Genomic DNA, 20715 nt, shown 5'->3' with positions numbered 1-20715 from the left:
TGATTGATTAATTAATTAATTGATTTGTTGATATTGGGAAATAGGAACATAGTATCTAGTTAAATTAAATGGAAAAGCAAACTGGGTCAAATTAAATTTGATTTCTGGTGGAGACCATAAACTTTTAAATGGATTTTTATATTCCTCATCAATAAATTGAGCGCCTCTTTCAGCTAACATCACTACAATAGCCAGCGATTGCTCGGTTGGCACCGGAAGTATGGATGCATCGATAACACGCAAACCCGTCACACCTTTAACTTTAAACTTTTCGTCGACAACCGATTCGGTATCATTAGCTATACCCATACGACACGTGCCAACCAATTGAATATAATCAGTCATAGTATAGACAATGCAACGCAAATATGAATCACAAAACTTGTCATAAAAGCAAGGCTGACAACCGGGAACTGGCACTACAAATGGCTCGACATATTCAGAGAAGTGTGTCGAGTGAATCACATTCATTGCCTGTTTTAGTGTATCGACCAAATCATCGACATCTGACTGCACACTGAATAGTCGCGGATCAATCAAAGGTTTGGCAAATGCATTGTTAGACTCGAGCTGTAAACTACCTGAGCTACGGGCTCGACGTAAGACAGCTTTAAGTTTGAATACCAAATGACCCAAATAAGGCTTAAAATAGTCGTCCCATTCATATCTTAAATGAAAATTTTCGACAACTTTATCCATTTTTTCGTCCAACACATCAATGTGGGGTAATATACACCCATTACTTATATTTGTGTTTTCATATGATATTTCCTTAAAACAATGGATCCCTGAAGCAATATAACCTAATGGACCAGTATGTTCATTATAATACTCATACTCAACATCGGTAGTCATCAATGGCTTTTCGGATGTTTTCTGATCTTTGATGTTATAATTGATTTCAACAAACACTGAATGCTTGACATTTGTTCCGACCTTTAAGTCTGAAATGAGAGGTATTTGTAATGCATTCAAATGCTCTTTAGGTCCGATTCCCGACAAAAGTAACAATTGAGGCGAACCTATGATTATATGTTAAATTATAAATCAATTGATAAATACTAGACTAATGACTTACCAATAGCACCGGCACATAGGATAACCTCTTTGCGTGCTTTGATAGTCCAAAAACTGCCTTCTTTTTGAAACTTGATGCCAACCACTTGTTTCTTGTTGTCGAAAATTATTTTGGTCACAAATGCATTGCCAAAAGTATTGAGATTTGGCCGCACTTTGGATTCCAGATATGCCGACGATGTGGACAAAGCAATACCATCTTTAGTGACCATTTGTTGCATTATTGTCGCACCAAATGGTTGTCTGCCATCAGATAATGTTTCATTATATCCCATCTTCTCGGCTGCCATTAGGTATTTCCGTAAAATATTGTCCGAGTTTGGTGTCGATACAGTTATAGGACCACCTGTTTTATGTTGACTTTCCCTCAATTGAACTACAATTGAGTCTAAATTGTTTTCTGATTTTTGAAAGTAAGGCAAAACATCATTAAATGTCCAATTCTTGATGTCATACAAAGTGTTCCACAAATCAAAATATTCGGGACTTTCCCGATAATAGTTGAGATGACTTAGTGTTGACGTTCCTCCAAACACACGGCCCGCAGGTATAGGTATTTGACTTTCTTTTCGCGCAAAATAAGCATATTTTTGGGGCAGTATTTCATGATTCCAGTCAATCTCTGTACCCTTTAGTGACGGTCTCAATGCTATTCAATAAATTATTTTATAACTCATAATTTAATGTAAAATGTTAGTCTTATATATATATATATATATTATATATACCGGGTATATCAGTGGACGAATTTTGAGCACCTCCTGCCTCCAGTAATAATACTGTTTTGGTGATGTCATCGGCCAGTCGTGCGGCTAAAACACTGCCGGCAGTGCCGGCCCCGACCACGATGTAGTCATAGGCAGTAAACCAGTACTCACGGGATACGAGAGAGTCGTGTTTAAAATCGCGGGCGTTTATAGCAATAGAAATTGCTATCAATTTGATACCAATGGTAGCCATTCCTAGTGCTGCAAACAACACATTTGCTTTTTGGGTTACATTTTATAAAATGTTTATTTAATTGCACATATAGTACACTAAAATGTTTAGGAAATTAATAACCATTTTATTTGTTGTTATCACCAAAATTTAAGTTAAACTACTACTAAGCCTTCAGCTTATGTGCTCCACTTAAAGCAAATAAATCATAATTAAATTTAATTCAAATTTGTATTTTTTAATTTTAAACTAATCATAAAAATTTATTAACTTTTAATAGTTATAAAAATTAAATACTAGTGTACTCTTCGAAAAAAATTTATTTAATTACAATTAGTTGACAAAGTGTTATAAGATTCACAGATAACATATGACAAAGTTATAGAAAATTTCAAACTGAATAATATTATAATTAGTAAATTAAATATTATATATATACTGTATATATTATGTATAAAATGTATAATTGAACAAATAATTGTTTCTATATTTGAAATTATTGTTGATATTACTATACAAAAATATTTATAGTCGGTGACAATTATTTTTATATAAAAAATATGTATTTTATGTCATTTTATTTATCTTGATGTTGTTAATGCAATTAATTATTTAGAAATACTGAAAAAGATTGATAATTGCAATCAAAACAGATCCGACTTTCTTATTGTAATTTATACAGATTTTCTAATAAAAATAATGACATTATAAATAATTATCACTTTTAGTAACTAAATAAAATTTTTCATAAAAATCTATTTAATAATTTTTTAGGCCAAACATATCTGACATTGATGATTAATAATAATTGATAAGTTATTGCAGTATATTTTAATATGATTTTTTAATGTAATAAATAAAATATCTACTATATATGTAATTTTAATAAAAAAAATTAATTAACTCAAGTAATATTTTAATTTAATTTTTTATAAAAAATAAGCCATAAATTAATTATTGAACTGATAAAGTTTTAGAAATTTAAAGTCTAAATTATATTTTATATATAAATTTTTAAATATTGATTTATCTAATAGTTTTAGTATCGACACAATAAAAATATTAGCTAAGAAATACGTTATATAATACAAGGATATACAGAAACCAAAATTTATTTTTTTTATATTAAATTGGAAAGTAATAGGAAAATAATAACAAAAAACAATTAAAATATAAATTGTGTAAAATTAAATAAATTAGAAATATTAGACTGAATAACAAGAAACAAATTTATAATTAAATAAAATTAATGAAATTAATTTGATTAAAATAAAATTATATTATAAATTAATTGGACAGTTATTTTCTTTTGCCGAGTAGAGCACAGTTACATGATTTTGGAGCCACACAATCGTTTTTGGCCAGTATTGAGAACTTGCAGGACTGGTATTTCATGCATTCCATACCACAACTAATCTCAGTCAGTGGTCCATCAGCTGACACGTCCGACACCACAATAGCCAACAATACAATGCAAGCGATGACCAAAATTTTTTTATTCATTATTTCTATTATAAAAAATAAATTACTAATAATGGAAATTACTATTATTAATAATAATCATACTTTTTAGTAGTGTAGTATAGATTAAGTTAATTTAGTCGACAAAAAATTATTATTAACTCAATGATAATTTAAAGTCTCTATTTATATAATTAATATTTAACTGAGTAGTAATTAGGTAGAAATGTGTTACTTTCTAATATTTTTTTAAATGCATTTATTGAACTTTAAAATTATTTCATTAAAGTAAAAACACTTGATTTTTAGAGATTTGACATAATTATAAATATTTTGTTATTTAAAATTTTTAAAGTTAAAGTTTGTTGAACTATTAACAAAATAAAATAAAATTCAAAAATTTTAATTTTAATAAATGATTTATTTAATAAACTTAGAAAAATATCTAATTAAACAATTATTAAAACAAAAATTATAGAAAACAATTGATATGTTATTGACAATTACTAATTGTATATTAATAAAAAAAGTCTAGTTTTGTAATACATTAAAATAATAATATTATTTTACATTTATTTTGAGATAATGTTTAACCCATTATAGAGCAGTTGCATGACTTAGGATGACTACATTGGCTTCGGGAGAATAGACTTAGTTTGCAATAATGGAATTTAAGACATTCGACAGCACAGGTAAGTTCACCCGTTTGACCACTTGTTTCATATGTATTGCCATTTTGGTTGTCATCGTCACCACAAATAAGTCCAACAAATGACATGAAGACAAATACTGTTACGAATAATAAAGTTTTGTTCATTTTTCTATACAATATATAATTTAATAAATTTTTGTTTAATTTATTATTAAATTATAAAGTTATTTATGAAATGTTTTTAAAAAATATTAAGCTATTTATATTAAAAATGTTTCATGGGTAACCTCAATTTAAATTTACCTTGAATTCAAATTAAAAATTGACAAATTAATTAAAACATTTTTTGCTGAAAAAATTAAAACTAATTAATTAAAATACCCAATGTTACTTTATATTCATGATATTAGATTTTTAAATACCAAAAAGATTTTGTCAAATTCAACCAAAATTTAAAACAAATAAATTTTTTATCAATATTTTTTGTTAAATTTATATATTAAATATTAAATACAATACATGATTAATATTACAAATGAAATTCAATGATTAATTAACTAATAGTTTAGTTATATGATAATTATGTGCTTATTTAGTGCGTTTCCAGATATAAATAGCTGTATTTTTAGGCCTGACTTCACCGGAAAACATTTTAAATGAAATATAATAGTTATTATCGCCGCCATCGGAACCGGTATACAGAGGAGGACTCCATTTATCATTAGGTCTGATCTGTTCGTTATAATTGCGAGTAATACCCGGCTTTGGCTTTACTTGTGTGACAATTGCAGCGATTCTGGGCGAGTGGTCTGTCTGTATGGTCTCAAATGGTTCCGAATCGTTGCCAATCACACGAAAGAATAGTCCACTGTATTCGCTACTTATGTTAGTCCACTGCAGTGTCGGCCAAATAACACCCGGTTCCGGTTGGCCCGGGAGTTGAACATAGACAAAGCCAATGGGAACTAAATAGAAATAAATAGGTTTATATATAACAATATAAAGATAATTATTTTGATTATAAGAGAGACCTGGATTATCTATGATCTCTCTAATATAGTATTCATTGGCTGCCATATCTCTGAGCGCCACATCTGTCTTGTTGTTAATGACCTCAAGTTTTGACTCAAGAAAATGATTTTTTTCATCAAAAGCTCTTAAGTCGTCTTCAATTAGTTTTAATTTTTGTTGATTTAAATCGCCAGCTCTTAATCTGATGTCATTATATGCTTTTGAAAGATAATTCAATTGATTTTTTGTCTTTAGAATTGTCTTCTGAAGAGTCAATGAATCCCATTCAACAAACTTTTGACATAAAATCGTATTTTTCTTATAGCAGACAACGTCTTCCCATTTTCCTATTGAAAACATCTTGGATTCAACATTTGTTTCGACAGTATTTTTGTCTTTTAATTCAATGGGTCCTCTCATTTGGACACATCGTTTTTTTACATCACCGGTAGGCTTATTAATGGCCCAGTTTTCAAACAATGGTTGTTCTCCATCGGTGGTTACAAATGAGTTAAACTCTTTGCCGTCTTTATCTAAACGCATCAAATCTAACCAAACAGTGTCCTCAACATTCAATTTTGTCAGATAATCGTTGACAAAGTTTTGCTCTTCAATTGAATGAATTGATAACAAATCAATGGTTCGATTGTTTCTTAGGTCTTCAGATTTGCACAGATCTCTGGCTTCTGATTGCGTCAACATTTTCTCAATAAATAGTATACACTTTTCATCACCATATTTGATCCAATTTCCTGATCCACACAAATCTAAACATATTTCAATAAATTTTATACAATTTTTTCAAATGATTTTGAGATATTAAAACTTACTGTTGCTTAATGTTAAATCAAATAAATTTATTAATATAATAGTTTTAATTACATTTAAATAGGTTAACATAACTAGATTTAGATTAGACTAGATTAGATAATATTAAATTTTAATAAATTTTAATATATGTATTTTTATTTTTAGTTAATTAGTTTTAACAGCATTATATTATAAAATTATATTAAAGTGATAACACATAGTATGCAATGAAATAAAGGTCAACGATCTAATAGTTAAAAAATCATGTTTTTAATGTATAAAAAGTAATTTATTTGTTAAGTATCAACTTTTTTTTGACCATGATAATATTTATGCAATAATAACTAATTTATTGTCTTTATTGAAACATGACATATTTCAACAATAAATATTCAGAAATTAGTAAAATATTTTAGTTTAAAAACTTATCATTATATTTTATAAAAATGTTATGACATTATTCATATTAAAAATAATTTATTAATAAAATAAACATATTTATTCACCAATACTCAGTGTGTATTACACACTCATGCAAATCTTAGATTGTTTATTTGCTATCAAATATTGTATTAAAGCTATTGAACTAAAAAAAATAAATTAATCAACAAGTTATTAAATTATATCAATTAATATTAATATACTATTAAATAATATATTTAGTAAAAAATCAAAAACAATCGTAATTTAAATTAGAAATCAATATAAACTATTAATAATAAATATCTATAGTAAATATTATAATATTTGCTGATTTCGATGACAATGGATTTAATCAATGATATTGTAATTTTTTCATTTTTATTAAAAATTTAATACATGTTAGTAAAAAAATTTTATTTAACAAACAAAATACAAAATATATACATAATATTAAATATGAAATCAACTAATTCCACGTCTAAATATTTTAGTAAACTTTTTATTACTATTTTGACTGTTGTTGTAATCAATTTATGTCATAATGTTTATAGTTTTGAGATAATTCATCAAAATTCTCAAATAGCCATAAATACTGAATTCAAAGTGAAAGTAGAGTCCGGACAGACTGAATGCTATTATCAACATTTGGAACCGGGATATGATTTTTATGCCACAATGTCTGTAATGGTAGGCAAACCAAACTCAACTGATTTCGAAATAATTGGACCAAATAATCAAGTATTGGATAAAAAACAGATGACTAACGATATTACACTACAACACGGCGTACTTGTGTCAGGTATTCAATACTATAATTTTTTATATATATTTATTTTTTGTAAAATATAATTATTGCATTTAATATAATGAAATATATTATTACTATTTTCATAATACTAGACATTAGATATTAATGTGAAAAGTTATTCTAATTAAAGATATAAAAATGTTTCTTCAATCATATTATTTAATGTGTAATAATATAAAAATAATAGATTAGTAATTAATTATTTTTTTTGTAGTATTATATAAATTTTTATTATAATAAAATATTAATATATTGATTGAATGAATATTTTAAAATAGGAACCTATAGTTTTTGTATAATTAACACAAATTACATGTTTGAGCCCAAACTGATTAGTATATATTTGTGGGCCTATCAAAAGGACTCGTGGTCTCAATACGCAATGGCCATCAATGAACCGTTAGATAAGTTGGCCAATATGTCGGCTCATATGCAAAAAACTGATACAAATATTGGTGTAATTTATACACATTTAGAGCGAATGAAAAGAGAGACTTTTAAGGATTGGTTACTTATTATTAGTAACAACCGATACGTCCAGAATTGGTCACTCATTCAATGTGTCGTTATTATCGTCTCTACGGTAACTCAAGTAGTGTTTGTCAGGAGATTGTTTGGCGGCAATGAAAGCAAATTAAAAGGTCGACCACAAGCCTAAACAAATCATATTTTTATTTATAATTTTTAAATATTATTTATAAAATAAATTAAATTTTTAAAATCAAAGTTGATCATGAACTAATTGACTAATAAATATCAATTTTTAATGAAATTATTTTTAATTTTTGCTAATAATTAATGTCTTCATTATATATTATTTACATTTTTAATAATATATTAATTTAAATTTCTATTATTTTCTGAATTGTATAATAGAAAATTTCTATATTATTACTAATAATAATTTATTAGCAATATTGCAATTTTTAATATCATTTTAATGAATCTCGTGAAATAAATTTTTAAATTACAGCAATTATATTTATTAAAAAATATTGTATAAATCAATTGCTTAACTGTACTATAATTTGCAAGTATTTGTCACAATTAAAAATATTTTGTTTTATTACAATAATTACAAAGATATGAATAAAATCTGTCCAATAATTTCATACAAATGGTTTGTTAAGTAAAAGTACATATATTTGTATTAAATTTGTTTATTAAATAATAAAATCTTAGGTTTTCATGGCTAACGACCGCAGCCATCGGCACAAATCATTGGTGTCAATACCGAAGCCGACCGACATCTGAAAAAGCCATCAAATGGCAAATAATAGTAAAACCAAAGTTGTCATCAATAAGAAATGCTTTAGTCATGGATGATAAAGAATGGATGAGTAGTCTAGTAATTGATAATTTTGATTCAATAGTTAAAGTGTGGTCCAGCGATAAACTTAATCCGGAAAAGGGAGTGCAGGGGACAGGGTTTGTAGTGTTTGGCGATGAGGGACTCATAATTACAAATTATCATAACGTTATGGACAAACATTTTGTACAAATTAACTTTTCAATGGATATATCACCGGTCGAGTTGATAGCTGACAGCGATCCATCAGATCCACAAAATTATGAAAATGTATTTCTTTGGTGGACTCAAGTTATTTATGTCGAACCACACCTGGATTTAGCACTTTTGAAACTCCCGTTAGTTAACGACAATAAATTAAATGAATTGACATTAGCTGACAATGACTCGGAAGTGGGAGATGAAGTCATAACTATCGGTAATCCAAAAATCGGTTATTCATTAGGTGTGGGTATAATAAGTAATATAAAACGGTGTTATACTTTTTCTACCGGATATTTACTTTATGGTACACTTATGTGGCCTGAAAATCAATTATACACTTCTTGGAAAATCAATTTAAGTAAAGGTTTTTCCGGATCTCCAGTGCTTAACCAAACGGGACAAGTGATGGGAGTATTGTTTGCAAAAACAGAGTTCAGAGATGTTTCTATAACACGAAGAGATGATCTTTTAGGTAAACCGTTGTCTTCAGTTTTGATCTAATCTATTGATTAGTTTTTTTAATTATCAATATTTTGAAGGTTTTCTAACCAGAGCTACAAGTAATGGGATGGCTGTCTATGAAAATCTAAAGACTAAGAGAAAACAATTGTTCACAAATAAGTTGTTTATCGGTGTTGTCATTGAATATTACGATTCTGTATGTATTGTCTCTGGATTTATGCCGTATGCCTATAGTGTCAGGTATTCATTAATATTGTTATTGATTTAATAATAAGACTTAATAATAACAATACTATGGTTTTGTTTTGAAGAAATGTTTTTAATATAGGAGATGTGATTAATACTGTCAATGACATACAAGTGGACACAATTGATGAGATCATTGATGTTTTAAATGCTGAACCCGATAGTCAATCAATTGAATTTAATGTATTAAGAGGAGGCTCTCAAACCAATGTTACAATTAATAAGAATAGTATTGAAAATTTTTGTCATTTTTAATTTATATTTTATAATGTTTTTAAATAATTTAAATATTTATTGTAATATTATCTAAATTGTTAAATTATTACAAATCCTAAATCTTACAGTTAATAAATATTTAATGATATTTTTTAAAAAGATTATATTAAAATATTTTATTTTAATAAAATTTAATACTTTTATAATTAAATAATGTACATACCATACCCAATCAATAAAATTAATTACTATTTATATTTTCAATTAATACTGATTAATACTAATTAATACTTTTCAACTACAAGTAGACAATTACAATAATTAGGAATAATTTTTTTAAATAAAAATTTTAACAACAATTAATTAAACTTATGAACCACTGAAAAGCCTAATTAGGTTATTAGAGGAACAGGTCATCTAAAATGCTTCCCATACAACACTACAACAGCGATGAGGATAGCGATTATGAGTGGGCGGATGCACCGACAGATCCACCTAAATGTGTGATTTGCTTAGGCGGTGAATACGATGAGTTTGAAAATACTTTCAAATCGCTTATCAATCCTTGTAACTGTATGGGAGAAACAGGTAGTTATCACTATCGATGTTTGGTGCCGTGGATCATCTCCAGTCAGGATCGTCCGTGTAATACCTGTGGCCACAAGTTTGTGGACGACCGCATTATCCGATATCAAACACAAATGCCTCAAATCATGTCTATCGATGAGTTCATTCAATCAAATCAGTCCGGACTTACCGTTAGATTCGTGCGGTTTCTCAACTCAAGAACATTCCTGTCGATAATGAATTGGTTGTTCATATCATACAATCTAATAATACCTGGCCTTACATTTGATTTGGCCCATCAATTGCTGCACCAATGGTTTTGTCGGTCTGAATATAAACTCTACCGACAAATCATGGAAAGGGTTATTAATTCTAAACATGAAAATGAAATCATTATATTCTTAAGATATCCGAACACCATCTCTGAGCCCATCATATATAACAAGTATGATTGGCATCAGTGGACTGTTAGACATTTCATGCGAGAAATCAATCGCGATATGCGATGGCTTCGTTGGGTTCAAAATAGTTGGAATAGGATTTAGTAATACAATACTAAAAACATTAAGTTTTTAATAAACTTACAGAAAAAACATTCAATTATATGCTATGTTTTTGTAATTATTATTTCAAATAATTTAAACTCATATCTGTTAAATAATTTTATGGTTTGTAATTATGGTGTTATTTAGTTAATATTATGTGAATTATGGTTTGTATGGTTTAAATATGGAGCCTCGGTGGCCGAAAGGCTAAGTTGTTAGCTTTCGAGTACGACAACACGAGATCGATACCCGTTTGGGTCGCATAACTATATTGGGATTTTTAACGCAAGGAAACAGATAATATGTGTTCGAACAACTGTCCGCATATATAATGCTGTCCTATCGTTAATATGGGATACAAATCATGGATATTGTATGGTCTAAATCAGCTCTCTTTCTTTCTTTCTTTCTCTCTCTCTCTCTCTCACACACACACACACAGAATAATTGATATATACAATGAACAACTATAACTGTGCAGATAAAAAGTAATGTATTTCACAATTTATTTAATTAATTTTAATGAAATAATGAAAAGTGTATTAATCTAATATAAATATTGTGTTATTTAATAAATTAAACAATTATTAAAAATATCAAATTTAATTGTAACTTATTGTAACAATTATTGCATCTTTAATATTATATTTAACCAAAAGTAGATCATTCGGAATACCCGAACCTAAAATAAATTCAATATTTTTGGTTTTAGTTGTGTTTTAATAATTTAAAAAGTTTAGTTTATCTAAAATTAAGTGATAATCATAAAAATTAAATAATAAAATTTATAAGTCTACACATAAATTTAATAAACATTTGATGATAATATTATAAATATTAATAGTATGACTATTACATTGCAGTACAAACTAATAAAAAATGTTTATAATTATAAAATTTTAACAAACGGTTATGATTTTAACAATTTTCAATTGTTTGGATTAGTTTTCGGGTATAACTAATGTTCGGTTCGGTTCTTGAAATACATGTTTTAGTGTCGATCTCTAGAGTCTAGAGATGAACACATCATTTATGTGACAAAACATTGCATTTAAAGATAAAACTCAAACATATTATTGAAATACTTTAATAAACAAAACATTTGATAAATATTTGAAATGTGTTTTCATTTGATTTGTTTATTGTTTTTGACATACATTTGATTTGATTAAAATACCCACCGATTGAGTGGCCAAACAAAGTGGAGATCAACTGATCGGGTGATCATTGGATTGCAAACATGTCATCGCATTCATCATCACAGGACGCGACCGATACGCCGCTAACACTGAACGACTGGTTGCGGGCAAAGAAACAAGACTTAAGACCCGAATCCCGAAGCAAAGCGTTGGCCATTCAGGCGACACAAGCACTGGATTGTGACAAATATGAAGACGCGATGGTTTACTACTCAAAAGCTATTGAACTGACGCCACACGAGTGGACACTGTATGCCAACCGAGCCTTTTGTTACGACATGTCCAACGATTACGAGTCGGCTTTAAGTGATACCCAGAGAGCCATTGATCTGAACGAAGAAGCCATCAATAAAACACTTAAATCAGACACCGATCAACTGAAAGAAGCCGTCAAATACCGAAATAAACTTTTGTTTTGGCGCAAAGCACATGCATTAAGAGGTTTAAAGCGCTTCCAGGAGGCCATCGATGCACTGGTCATCGCTAAGTCTATAGCTATTTGGTGTAAATTCATTGACGACGAGATTAGAGACATCAAACTTGAAGTGATTTGCGGTAAAGGCTATGACATGACTGATGTGAAAAACATTGCAGACTCTAACCATTCAATTGACTCATTGATCGCACAATTGATTGAAAAGAAGAAATCTATGCTTACGGACAGTGAGACCAACGAAACCGTTGATTACTTACCATCTAATCCTTTCCGATACCGTGGACTGTATATCAACGGATTGGCCAAAGATCTTGAAGAAGAAAAATTTGAAGAACTTATGCAAAGTTGTGGTGATATCATTCGTTGTCGAGTCTACTCTAATGAAGAAAAAAGTCGAGCAATCATTACATTTGTTGAGGAGGAAGCCGTCCGCAAAGCTATCCGTACGATACGGTCTCATAAAGAAATGATTCAAAATGAATCGTTGGCCGGACTCGTCATTAGATATCGTAATACATTTATCACCGAAGGTCTCACTGATCCGCAAACACAGTTTACCGGTACAGAGATTGCTGGCGAATGCTTTAAGTGGCGGACAACTGGATGTGATGACAAAGAATGTAATTTACTTCATATACCTATTTGCCTTCATTTGGATCAAATACATAGCGGTACTGAAACTGAATCCACTGCTAAACGCAAGCGTCAGATCATTGTGTTTGACTTGAGTTCATCGACCGACAAAACATTAGATTCTCCTCACAAAAGATCATTAAATGGTGAAAGAAAAATGATTAAATCAGATCTGATTGATGAACCACTTAATGGATTTCACTCAACATCTACTCCGACCACAAAATTTACGAATTCTTTTCGCCGAAGATATCGGTTTGATATCGACGCACCCGTTGAAGATGAACCGGCTCTCCCATTAAGTCCCATAAAGTTTGAGTCGTCGAGTAGTGCCCACAAAGTTATCCGTTTAAGTAATAATTCAATGAGTGATAGGACGGTAAATGACTTGAAGATCACAAAAGTCAATTCAAGTGATAGAAAACGTATAGTTTTCGACATAAAGCCCGACTCCACAGCTAATGACAATACTTCCGATAGTTTATTGCCAAATAGTAAACAACATTATTGTCCAATAAATAGGTCGGACCGCGACGTCACTTCATATGATGATCTCTTTGATTAAAATAATCATTAATTCATTAAAAATTGTTTTCATTTTCAAAGATTTATGGATTTGTTTTACCATTATATACATTTTTCATACATTTTAAAGAAAGCTTATATTAAATGTTTTAAATTTTATACTTTTATATTACCGGTATCAGCAAATTGGCTCATTATCATCAATTTATTAATGTAATGTAAATTTTGATAATTTATTGTGTTTTTAAACATTTTAAATAAAGTACATACAATTTGCTTATTGATTTATTTGCAATATATAAATATAAGGTAAAAATTGTATTTTAATAATCATAAAATAGAGTAATTTTATAATACAATTACCGGTAATAAACGATTTAAAATTAGATACTGTAATAAGTTTTATGACAAAACTAAAATCATAATCAATATTAAATTTCCAGTAAATTTTTTATTAATTTAGTTTATACAGTAATAGAATTAATAAATAAAACATTAATATAGTAAGAAATTGTCAAAAAATTGTAAAATTTAAATAATTAGAAAATAAATAATTGTTTTATAGTTGACAATTGATTGATATTAACCGCATTGTATTTTTGTGGACCTATTAAACGGTATTGTTATGGTGTTTTCGTTTGCTATAAAATTGTTCAACACTTCGAAGAATCATCCAAACAATAAACACTAGAAAACCACAACAAATCAAATTACTGATTAGATTAAGTATTATGATTAGGATTAAGTTCGTGGGTCCTATCTTTGGTAACCATTCATTCGGTGACATCCATATCCAACTGTCCATTTTGGTTGGCTTAGCAGTACTTGTTGTAAGAGTAGTCAAATACTCGGAACTGATAACAAAACAACACACGAATTACTAATTAATTAAAAATTTATTTTACTTGTAATCACCTCAAAGACAGAATAATAATACCCAACAACCATACTGTGCGATGACTTAATTTCTGGACCATAATTTTGCCACAAATAAATACAATTACAACTAATGATAAGTATTAGAAAATCCTATCAATTGCTGTTAAATAAAAAATAAAATTGAAATTTTATAATAGTTTGTCAAACACGCGCATACATTAACAAAATTGTTTTACCATTTCCAAGAATATACTTCAGTTTAGGTTCACATAAGTATTGTCTCGCAATGTAAGCTAAACTATATAAATATATATTGGTTTGAATAACGAGACAATAATATAAATATATATATTAATATTTAATAATATTTAATGATATATTTTAGTTAATTTTAAGTTATGTTAGATCGCGCGACAATAAATCTTTAATGTAAAGATATATAGAAATATTAATCGCGTGCCAACATTTGGGAGTTATACGATACATACAGTATATCCAAAGTACTGTACACTACATTTTGTATTCAAATATTTTTTATCAATAGTTAACGGATAACAGAAAACACAAATTAAAATATATTTGAGACCAAAAAATTGAAATCCAAATCAAAAGAATGTCCGAAACCAATAGTCTTTCTGATGATCAGTCTTTGCATGAAAGAGAAGATGAGTTGGAAAATGGTATGAATGATATGATTGCAAATATCCGCAAATTGGATAATCAGTCAGTGGATGGACAGTCACAATATGACTACCAAATCCCAAGAGAATCAATATATGCGAATCAATTTAATGTATCGACAAAAATGCAAAACTTTGAAAAGTATTCCTTCCCAACAACAGACAGCTCTAAGAGACCAATGATTTCTTCTCAAGTCTTAGACTTAAATCAAATGCAAGAATTGGAATCGATTAGTGAAGAACTCTATGAGGAGGAAGAAATATATCCTCAACACGAAGGCTACTATTCTGATAGTAGTGAAAGTAGTTTGGATTACAAGTGGTCCAATTGGTCCGACTTGACTATGTCTTCAAATTTACCAGTAATTGACTGTCAAACAAACCAAATACAGTCCAATTGTATGCTTACGGGTCATGAAGACAAAGACCAAGATTTTGAAGGAAGTAGTGATTCCATCTCAAGCTTTGGTTCGGACTTTGATTCGATTCTCAACTACTCTTTGAAGTCAAAGTTAGACATCGATGACTATTGCGATGACAATGAGACACTGAGAACGGCCTGCGATTCAGTAGAAAGATATTCATTGAACTCTAAAGTTGTGCAAAAAGAGTCAATCAGTTTGTTTGAATCAGAAGCTTCTGTCTCTGACTTTGTTGAGATCATCTCAGATTCAGACGAGTTCTTCAAGACATTGAATCAAAACTATGAGCCGAATAAAAAATTTGAACAAACATTGGATCAGTTGTCCTCTTCAACTACAAGTACTGAATCGACACCGTTGTCACCCTCAATGATATCCCGTATCTCAAAAGTGACCACCGATTCTGGAGATTCCAATTCAGAGTTGTCTTCAGATGCAATAAGTGGTCAAAAGTCGGTTCAATCAGCAGAAGAGTTGTCATCGCATTCATGGACCAGTTAGAGCTCACACAATGCTTTCGGTTCAAGTAATTATTAAATTGCAAAATATATGTCAAAAATAATTGCAACAAAAAATAATCACTTAAAGTCTGTTTGGTTGGTCTCACAAAAATATGTTGTTTTTTTGTGAAACTAAAATAAAAGAGTTATAAAAAAATGTTTCGATTTTTTTATGAAATTGTTATTTATAAAAGAAATAACTTTAATTKACATCCTTTAGTAATCATATTATAAAAGGAGATATTAATATTATAGTAATACTAAAAATAGTATGAATACAATTTTTTTATCAATTTATAAAAGGTTATATATTATTTGTAAAAAATACAATTAGAAATTATAATTTTCATTACCGGAATATATTGAATGTGTCATAACCAGGGTTTTAAGAAAATAAATGCCTGCCCTGGCAATGCCCAAATAGATGCCATAAATGCCTGGCATTTTGGGCATCTATTTTATTTGCCTGCCAATTTAAATTGCTAAAAAGCAACTGTATTTATAAAAATAATGTAATTTAGTGTTTTAACGTGTTAATTAAATTTACAATTAATTTACTTATTTCCAATTATATTACCTTTTAATTAAAGGTATACAAAACAAAAATACATGCAAATATATTATAAAAACAATGTTTTATAAATTAATTAATAATATAAAATTAAAATAATAGGTGTCACCACATGAAAATAGATGCCCAGGGCATGGCAGAGGCAGGGCAGGCATTTGGCAAAATTGGCATCTATTGTTTATGCCTGCCATTTTTAAAACCCTGGTCATAACATAAAAAATATAAAGAATAGTAATAATGCTCTATAAGTATGAATTATTTTAAATACTGTATGTATAAAATATGTAATTAACTCTGTATTAATAGTATAATTTAATATTATTTATTACAGTGCATTTTAACGTGAAATTTAAATTTAAATCATTGAACTATATTATATTTATCTACTGTATAAATATATAATTTTATAGAATAAAAATATGTTTATAATCTATATTTTGCAATTAGTTTTGATGATAACTTTGATGACATTATGTAATACTTTATATAATAAGAATATCGCGGCCGATCGGAAGTATAAAGCCCAGTGAAAAAACAGTGTTTTTTCAACGGAAAATACTTGTTTGGGTCCTAAAAAACATATACTGATAAAAATTAAAGTGCGGAAACACCTAAAACATACTCAAAACTGGCCTAACATACCTGAGCTGACATACATAAACATAGTGTAAAAAAGCAAAATTTAATATATAGAAATTATTATAATAATAATAAGCACGAGAATAAAAATTATAATTATTAACAATTATAAAATAATTATAAAAACATTTTCATAATATAATAATATAATAAATATCTAACATGGTGTTCGTTCACAACCTAATCTAAATTTCAATGTTAACCTAACCTAACCTAATGTATTAGTGTTAGCTCCGTTACCTAACCTGGTGTTCGATCCGCAACCTTAACCTAATTATAATGGTATTACACAAATGTTAACGTAACCTAACCTAACCTAACCTAACCTAATGTATTAGTGTTGGCTCCGTTACCTAACCTGGTGTTCGATCCGCAACCTTAACCTAATTATAATGGTATTACACAAATGTTAACTTAACCTAACCTAATGTATTAGTGTTTGCTCCGTTACTTAACCTAACCTAACCTAACCTAACCTAACCTAACCTAACCTAACCTAACCTAACCTAACCTAACCTAACCTAACCTAACCTAACCTAACCTAACCTAACCTAACCTAATGTATTAGTGTTTGCTCCGTTACCTAACCTGGTGTTCGATCCGTAACCTAACCTTATTTTCAATGGTAACTTAACCTAATCTATATAATACTGGGGTTTAAAAAAAAATTATTCTATTGAATAATTAATATTAAAAATATTAATCTCGCGCTTAGTTCTAAAAATAATGTATTATTATTAAGTTTTATCAATAGTAATATTCTCGCGCTTACAATAACAATTAGTTAGATTACTGTAATGTTATGCTATGTATGTCAGGTCAGGTATGTTAGGTCAGTTTTGAGTAGGTTTTAGGTGTTTCCGCACTTTTATTTTTATCGGAATATGTTATTTAGGACCAAAACAAGCATTTTCCGTTGAAAAAACACTGTTTTATCACTGGGCTTTAAACTTCCGATTAACCAATATCGCTTGCGGTGTAAGTGAAAGATTGGCATTAAATCCAAATTATTGCAAATCTGATCCCAAAATAAGTAATAGAATTGTTGACGAAACAGATGCTTATATCGATGAGATGCCATGGATTGCATCAGTTATTGTCATCATTGATATTAATACAAGAATAATGAGCTTTTGTGGCGGTGTTATTATAAGCCAAACTTGGATACTAACTGCAGCTCATTGTCTTTATATTAAGTAAATTAATATTTAAAAATTTCAATCAAAAAATGATTAATTAAATGAGATTATAATTATTAATATTTAATTAGTGTAAATAAAGTCGCAAAACCAAGTGATGTGATTGTAAGGATATCATCAAACAATAAGTTAAATGGCAAACCAATGGATATCAAATCAATACACATTCATCCCAATTATATAATCTATAAAAATATTATCAATGATATTGCTTTAATACAATTAAGATCACTAATTTATTACAATAAAAAATATGCTAATCGGGTTTGTATGACTAATAACGATATATCTATTGAAAAACCAATACAAGTATTGTTTGCTGGATGGGGACAGACAGGTATTGCCGGTGATAAGCCTATAAATATATTAAAGAAAACTTATTATATAACTATACCTCCACCACTGTGTCGATTCACAACAAAAAACTTTATATGCATTAATTCATATAATAATTCAGGTTGCGATTGATCAGTTAAGTACAATATTATTGGTATATATTGATATACTTAATAATATATTGTATTATATTTATAAATAATAGGGTGATTCTGGCAGTCCTTTAATACAATATACGGAAAATGAGTGCAAAGCAACATTGCTTGGTATATATTCATCCGGTTATAAACATTTTGAACAAAAATGTGGACCAAAATTAATGATTTTTGTCAGAATTTCCAAACAATTCAATTGGATTTCATCAGTATTGGGTATATCATAACATTTTATACTCTAATACTTATATAGTATATACTATATAGATATAAGTTATAATATTAATATAAACATTATTAATATAAAATATATTTATTTATAGGCAATAAAGACAATATAGGCATTTCTAATACAAATATAACAGAAACAACAACAAAATCAACAATTAATTTAAGTAATAAATTGAACTTTAATTGGTTCATAATATCTGTTTTATATATTTTATTATTAATTTAATGATATAATGTATTAGTAATTTAATTTTTTAAATCGAAAGTATTTATTGTACAATTAATCAATTTTATTAAATTGATAATTTAAAAAATAAAATTATATAAATTACAAAACTATAAATTTAATACAATATTTATGAACTTAGTTTTAAACAAATAAATGAATTTTGTTGAATAAGCAATTATAATAATAATGTTAATCCCAATAACGGCCTAATGTTAATAATATGAGCACAAAGAGTATGGCCAACGAAATGCCTAACAATGCAAATATCCTTCCGTACCAATACCTCAACGGATAGCATAAATCAAAGACACTTTTGAGACACTGACTACAGGCCGACCTCTTTTGTTTAGTTTTAGTTTCTTTACTTTTCTTCACCGGTGGATATCTACCATCACTAAGACTCGACTCAGATTTGCTTTTAGTACTCAAACTATGCTCTAATAGCTGTTGTTTTGTGATATTTGTTGTCACCGGTTGGCTAACTGTCTGTTGTTTGACACCATTCTCGATATCGTTTGCTTTTTGTCCACTCATTGTATCACAAGATTTATTCGTTTCATTAGACAAACTATTAGTACTATTAATAATATTATTATTTTCCGCTGACATTGTTAACAATTAGCAACTCTACAGTATTCATATAATCAATATATTTATAGTATTTTAGATAACATCTGTGTTTCAAACTTTTAATTTTAAAAATACTCAATTATAGAAAATTTCGCGCTTATTATTGTACAATAAAACATAAGTAAATTGTTATTTAGAGTTTAAAATTATAATTAATTATTATTTAATAGTATTATTATAAAAAAAACTTACAATATTATAAAGTACAAAAAATGCAAAAATACGTGCATTAGTTTTAATTTAAAAAAATTTAAAAATGTTAGTTTACTATTATACAGGAAAGTCATCTAATAAATGATTACCACCCACCTCCACCCCCATGTTCATCTTCTCCATGTTTGATGGGAACAGGTATAAACTTTGGTATCACAATTTTTTTAATAATTTTTGTCTTCTTTCCCCCTCCGCCTCCGCCTCCATGACCACCAATAATAATTATATCGCCTTTTCGACGCTTACCTCCCGTTTTAATAAGTGTAGGACCGCCACCACCTTTGCTTTAATTTCAATACAATTAATGTATTAAAAACTATATATTGATTTATAAAACAATACATACCCGTGTCCACCACCACCTCCACCACCGATTATGATAATGTCACCTCCTTTTTGACAATTACAATTTTTAATTATATTTATAATTAATAAAATCATTGCAATTGACAAAAATTTAATATTATTCATTATGATTTTATTAGTTATAGTTATACTATAAGTAAAA

The 20715-nt window shown here is 28.3% G+C and overlaps 5 protein-coding genes across 5 annotated transcripts; 2 read left to right on the top strand and 3 right to left on the bottom strand.

The window, feature by feature from the left end:
* Window positions 1-15: 15 nt before the first annotated feature.
* Window positions 16-3519, bottom strand: LOC128963498 (oxygen-dependent choline dehydrogenase 1-like). The gene is made up of 4 exons (XM_054310012.1): window positions 3348-3519; window positions 1806-2063; window positions 1079-1726; window positions 16-1022 (listed from the first exon to the last, which is right to left on the bottom strand). Exons 1-4 carry the CDS (start codon window positions 3517-3519, stop codon window positions 16-18), a joined length of 2085 nt encoding a protein of 694 aa, XP_054165987.1.
* Window positions 3520-4717: 1198 nt separating this feature from the next.
* Window positions 4718-5869, bottom strand: LOC128963497 (uncharacterized). The gene is made up of 2 exons (XM_054310011.1): window positions 5161-5869; window positions 4718-5094 (listed from the first exon to the last, which is right to left on the bottom strand). Exons 1-2 carry the CDS (start codon window positions 5840-5842, stop codon window positions 4718-4720), a joined length of 1059 nt encoding a protein of 352 aa, XP_054165986.1. The 5' UTR covers window positions 5843-5869.
* Window positions 5870-6838: 969 nt separating this feature from the next.
* LOC128963496 (transmembrane emp24 domain-containing protein 6-like) lies at window positions 6839-7839 on the top strand. The gene is made up of 2 exons (XM_054310010.1): window positions 6839-7172; window positions 7460-7839. Exons 1-2 carry the CDS (start codon window positions 7049-7051, stop codon window positions 7837-7839), a joined length of 504 nt encoding a protein of 167 aa, XP_054165985.1. The 5' UTR covers window positions 6839-7048.
* A 357-nt stretch (window positions 7840-8196) lies between these two features.
* Window positions 8197-10010, top strand: LOC128963495 (periplasmic serine endoprotease DegP-like). Its single transcript, XM_054310009.1, has 5 exons — window positions 8197-8301; window positions 8364-9166; window positions 9234-9396; window positions 9468-9631; window positions 10006-10010. The coding sequence occupies exons 1-5, from the start codon at window positions 8267-8269 to the stop codon at window positions 10008-10010; spliced, it is 1170 nt and encodes a 389-aa protein (XP_054165984.1). The 5' UTR covers window positions 8197-8266.
* Window positions 10011-14112: 4102 nt separating this feature from the next.
* On the bottom strand, window positions 14113-14561 carry LOC128963394 (uncharacterized). Its single transcript, XM_054309895.1, has 2 exons — window positions 14439-14561; window positions 14113-14377 (listed from the first exon to the last, which is right to left on the bottom strand). The coding sequence occupies exons 1-2, from the start codon at window positions 14498-14500 to the stop codon at window positions 14134-14136; spliced, it is 306 nt and encodes a 101-aa protein (XP_054165870.1). The 5' UTR covers window positions 14501-14561; the 3' UTR covers window positions 14113-14133.
* Between the last annotated feature and the right edge of the window lie 6154 nt (window positions 14562-20715).

Source organism: Oppia nitens, unplaced genomic scaffold (assembly GCF_028296485.1).
Source record: "Oppia nitens isolate AA-2021 unplaced genomic scaffold, nextdenovo-longstitch-racon4-pilon3 scaffold7_pilon_pilon_pilon, whole genome shotgun sequence".
NCBI classification, from domain to species: domain Eukaryota; kingdom Metazoa; phylum Arthropoda; class Arachnida; order Sarcoptiformes; family Oppiidae; genus Oppia; species Oppia nitens.
The sequence above is the reverse complement of the archived record's forward strand: the minus strand, read 5'-3'. Positions and strand labels throughout refer to the sequence as shown.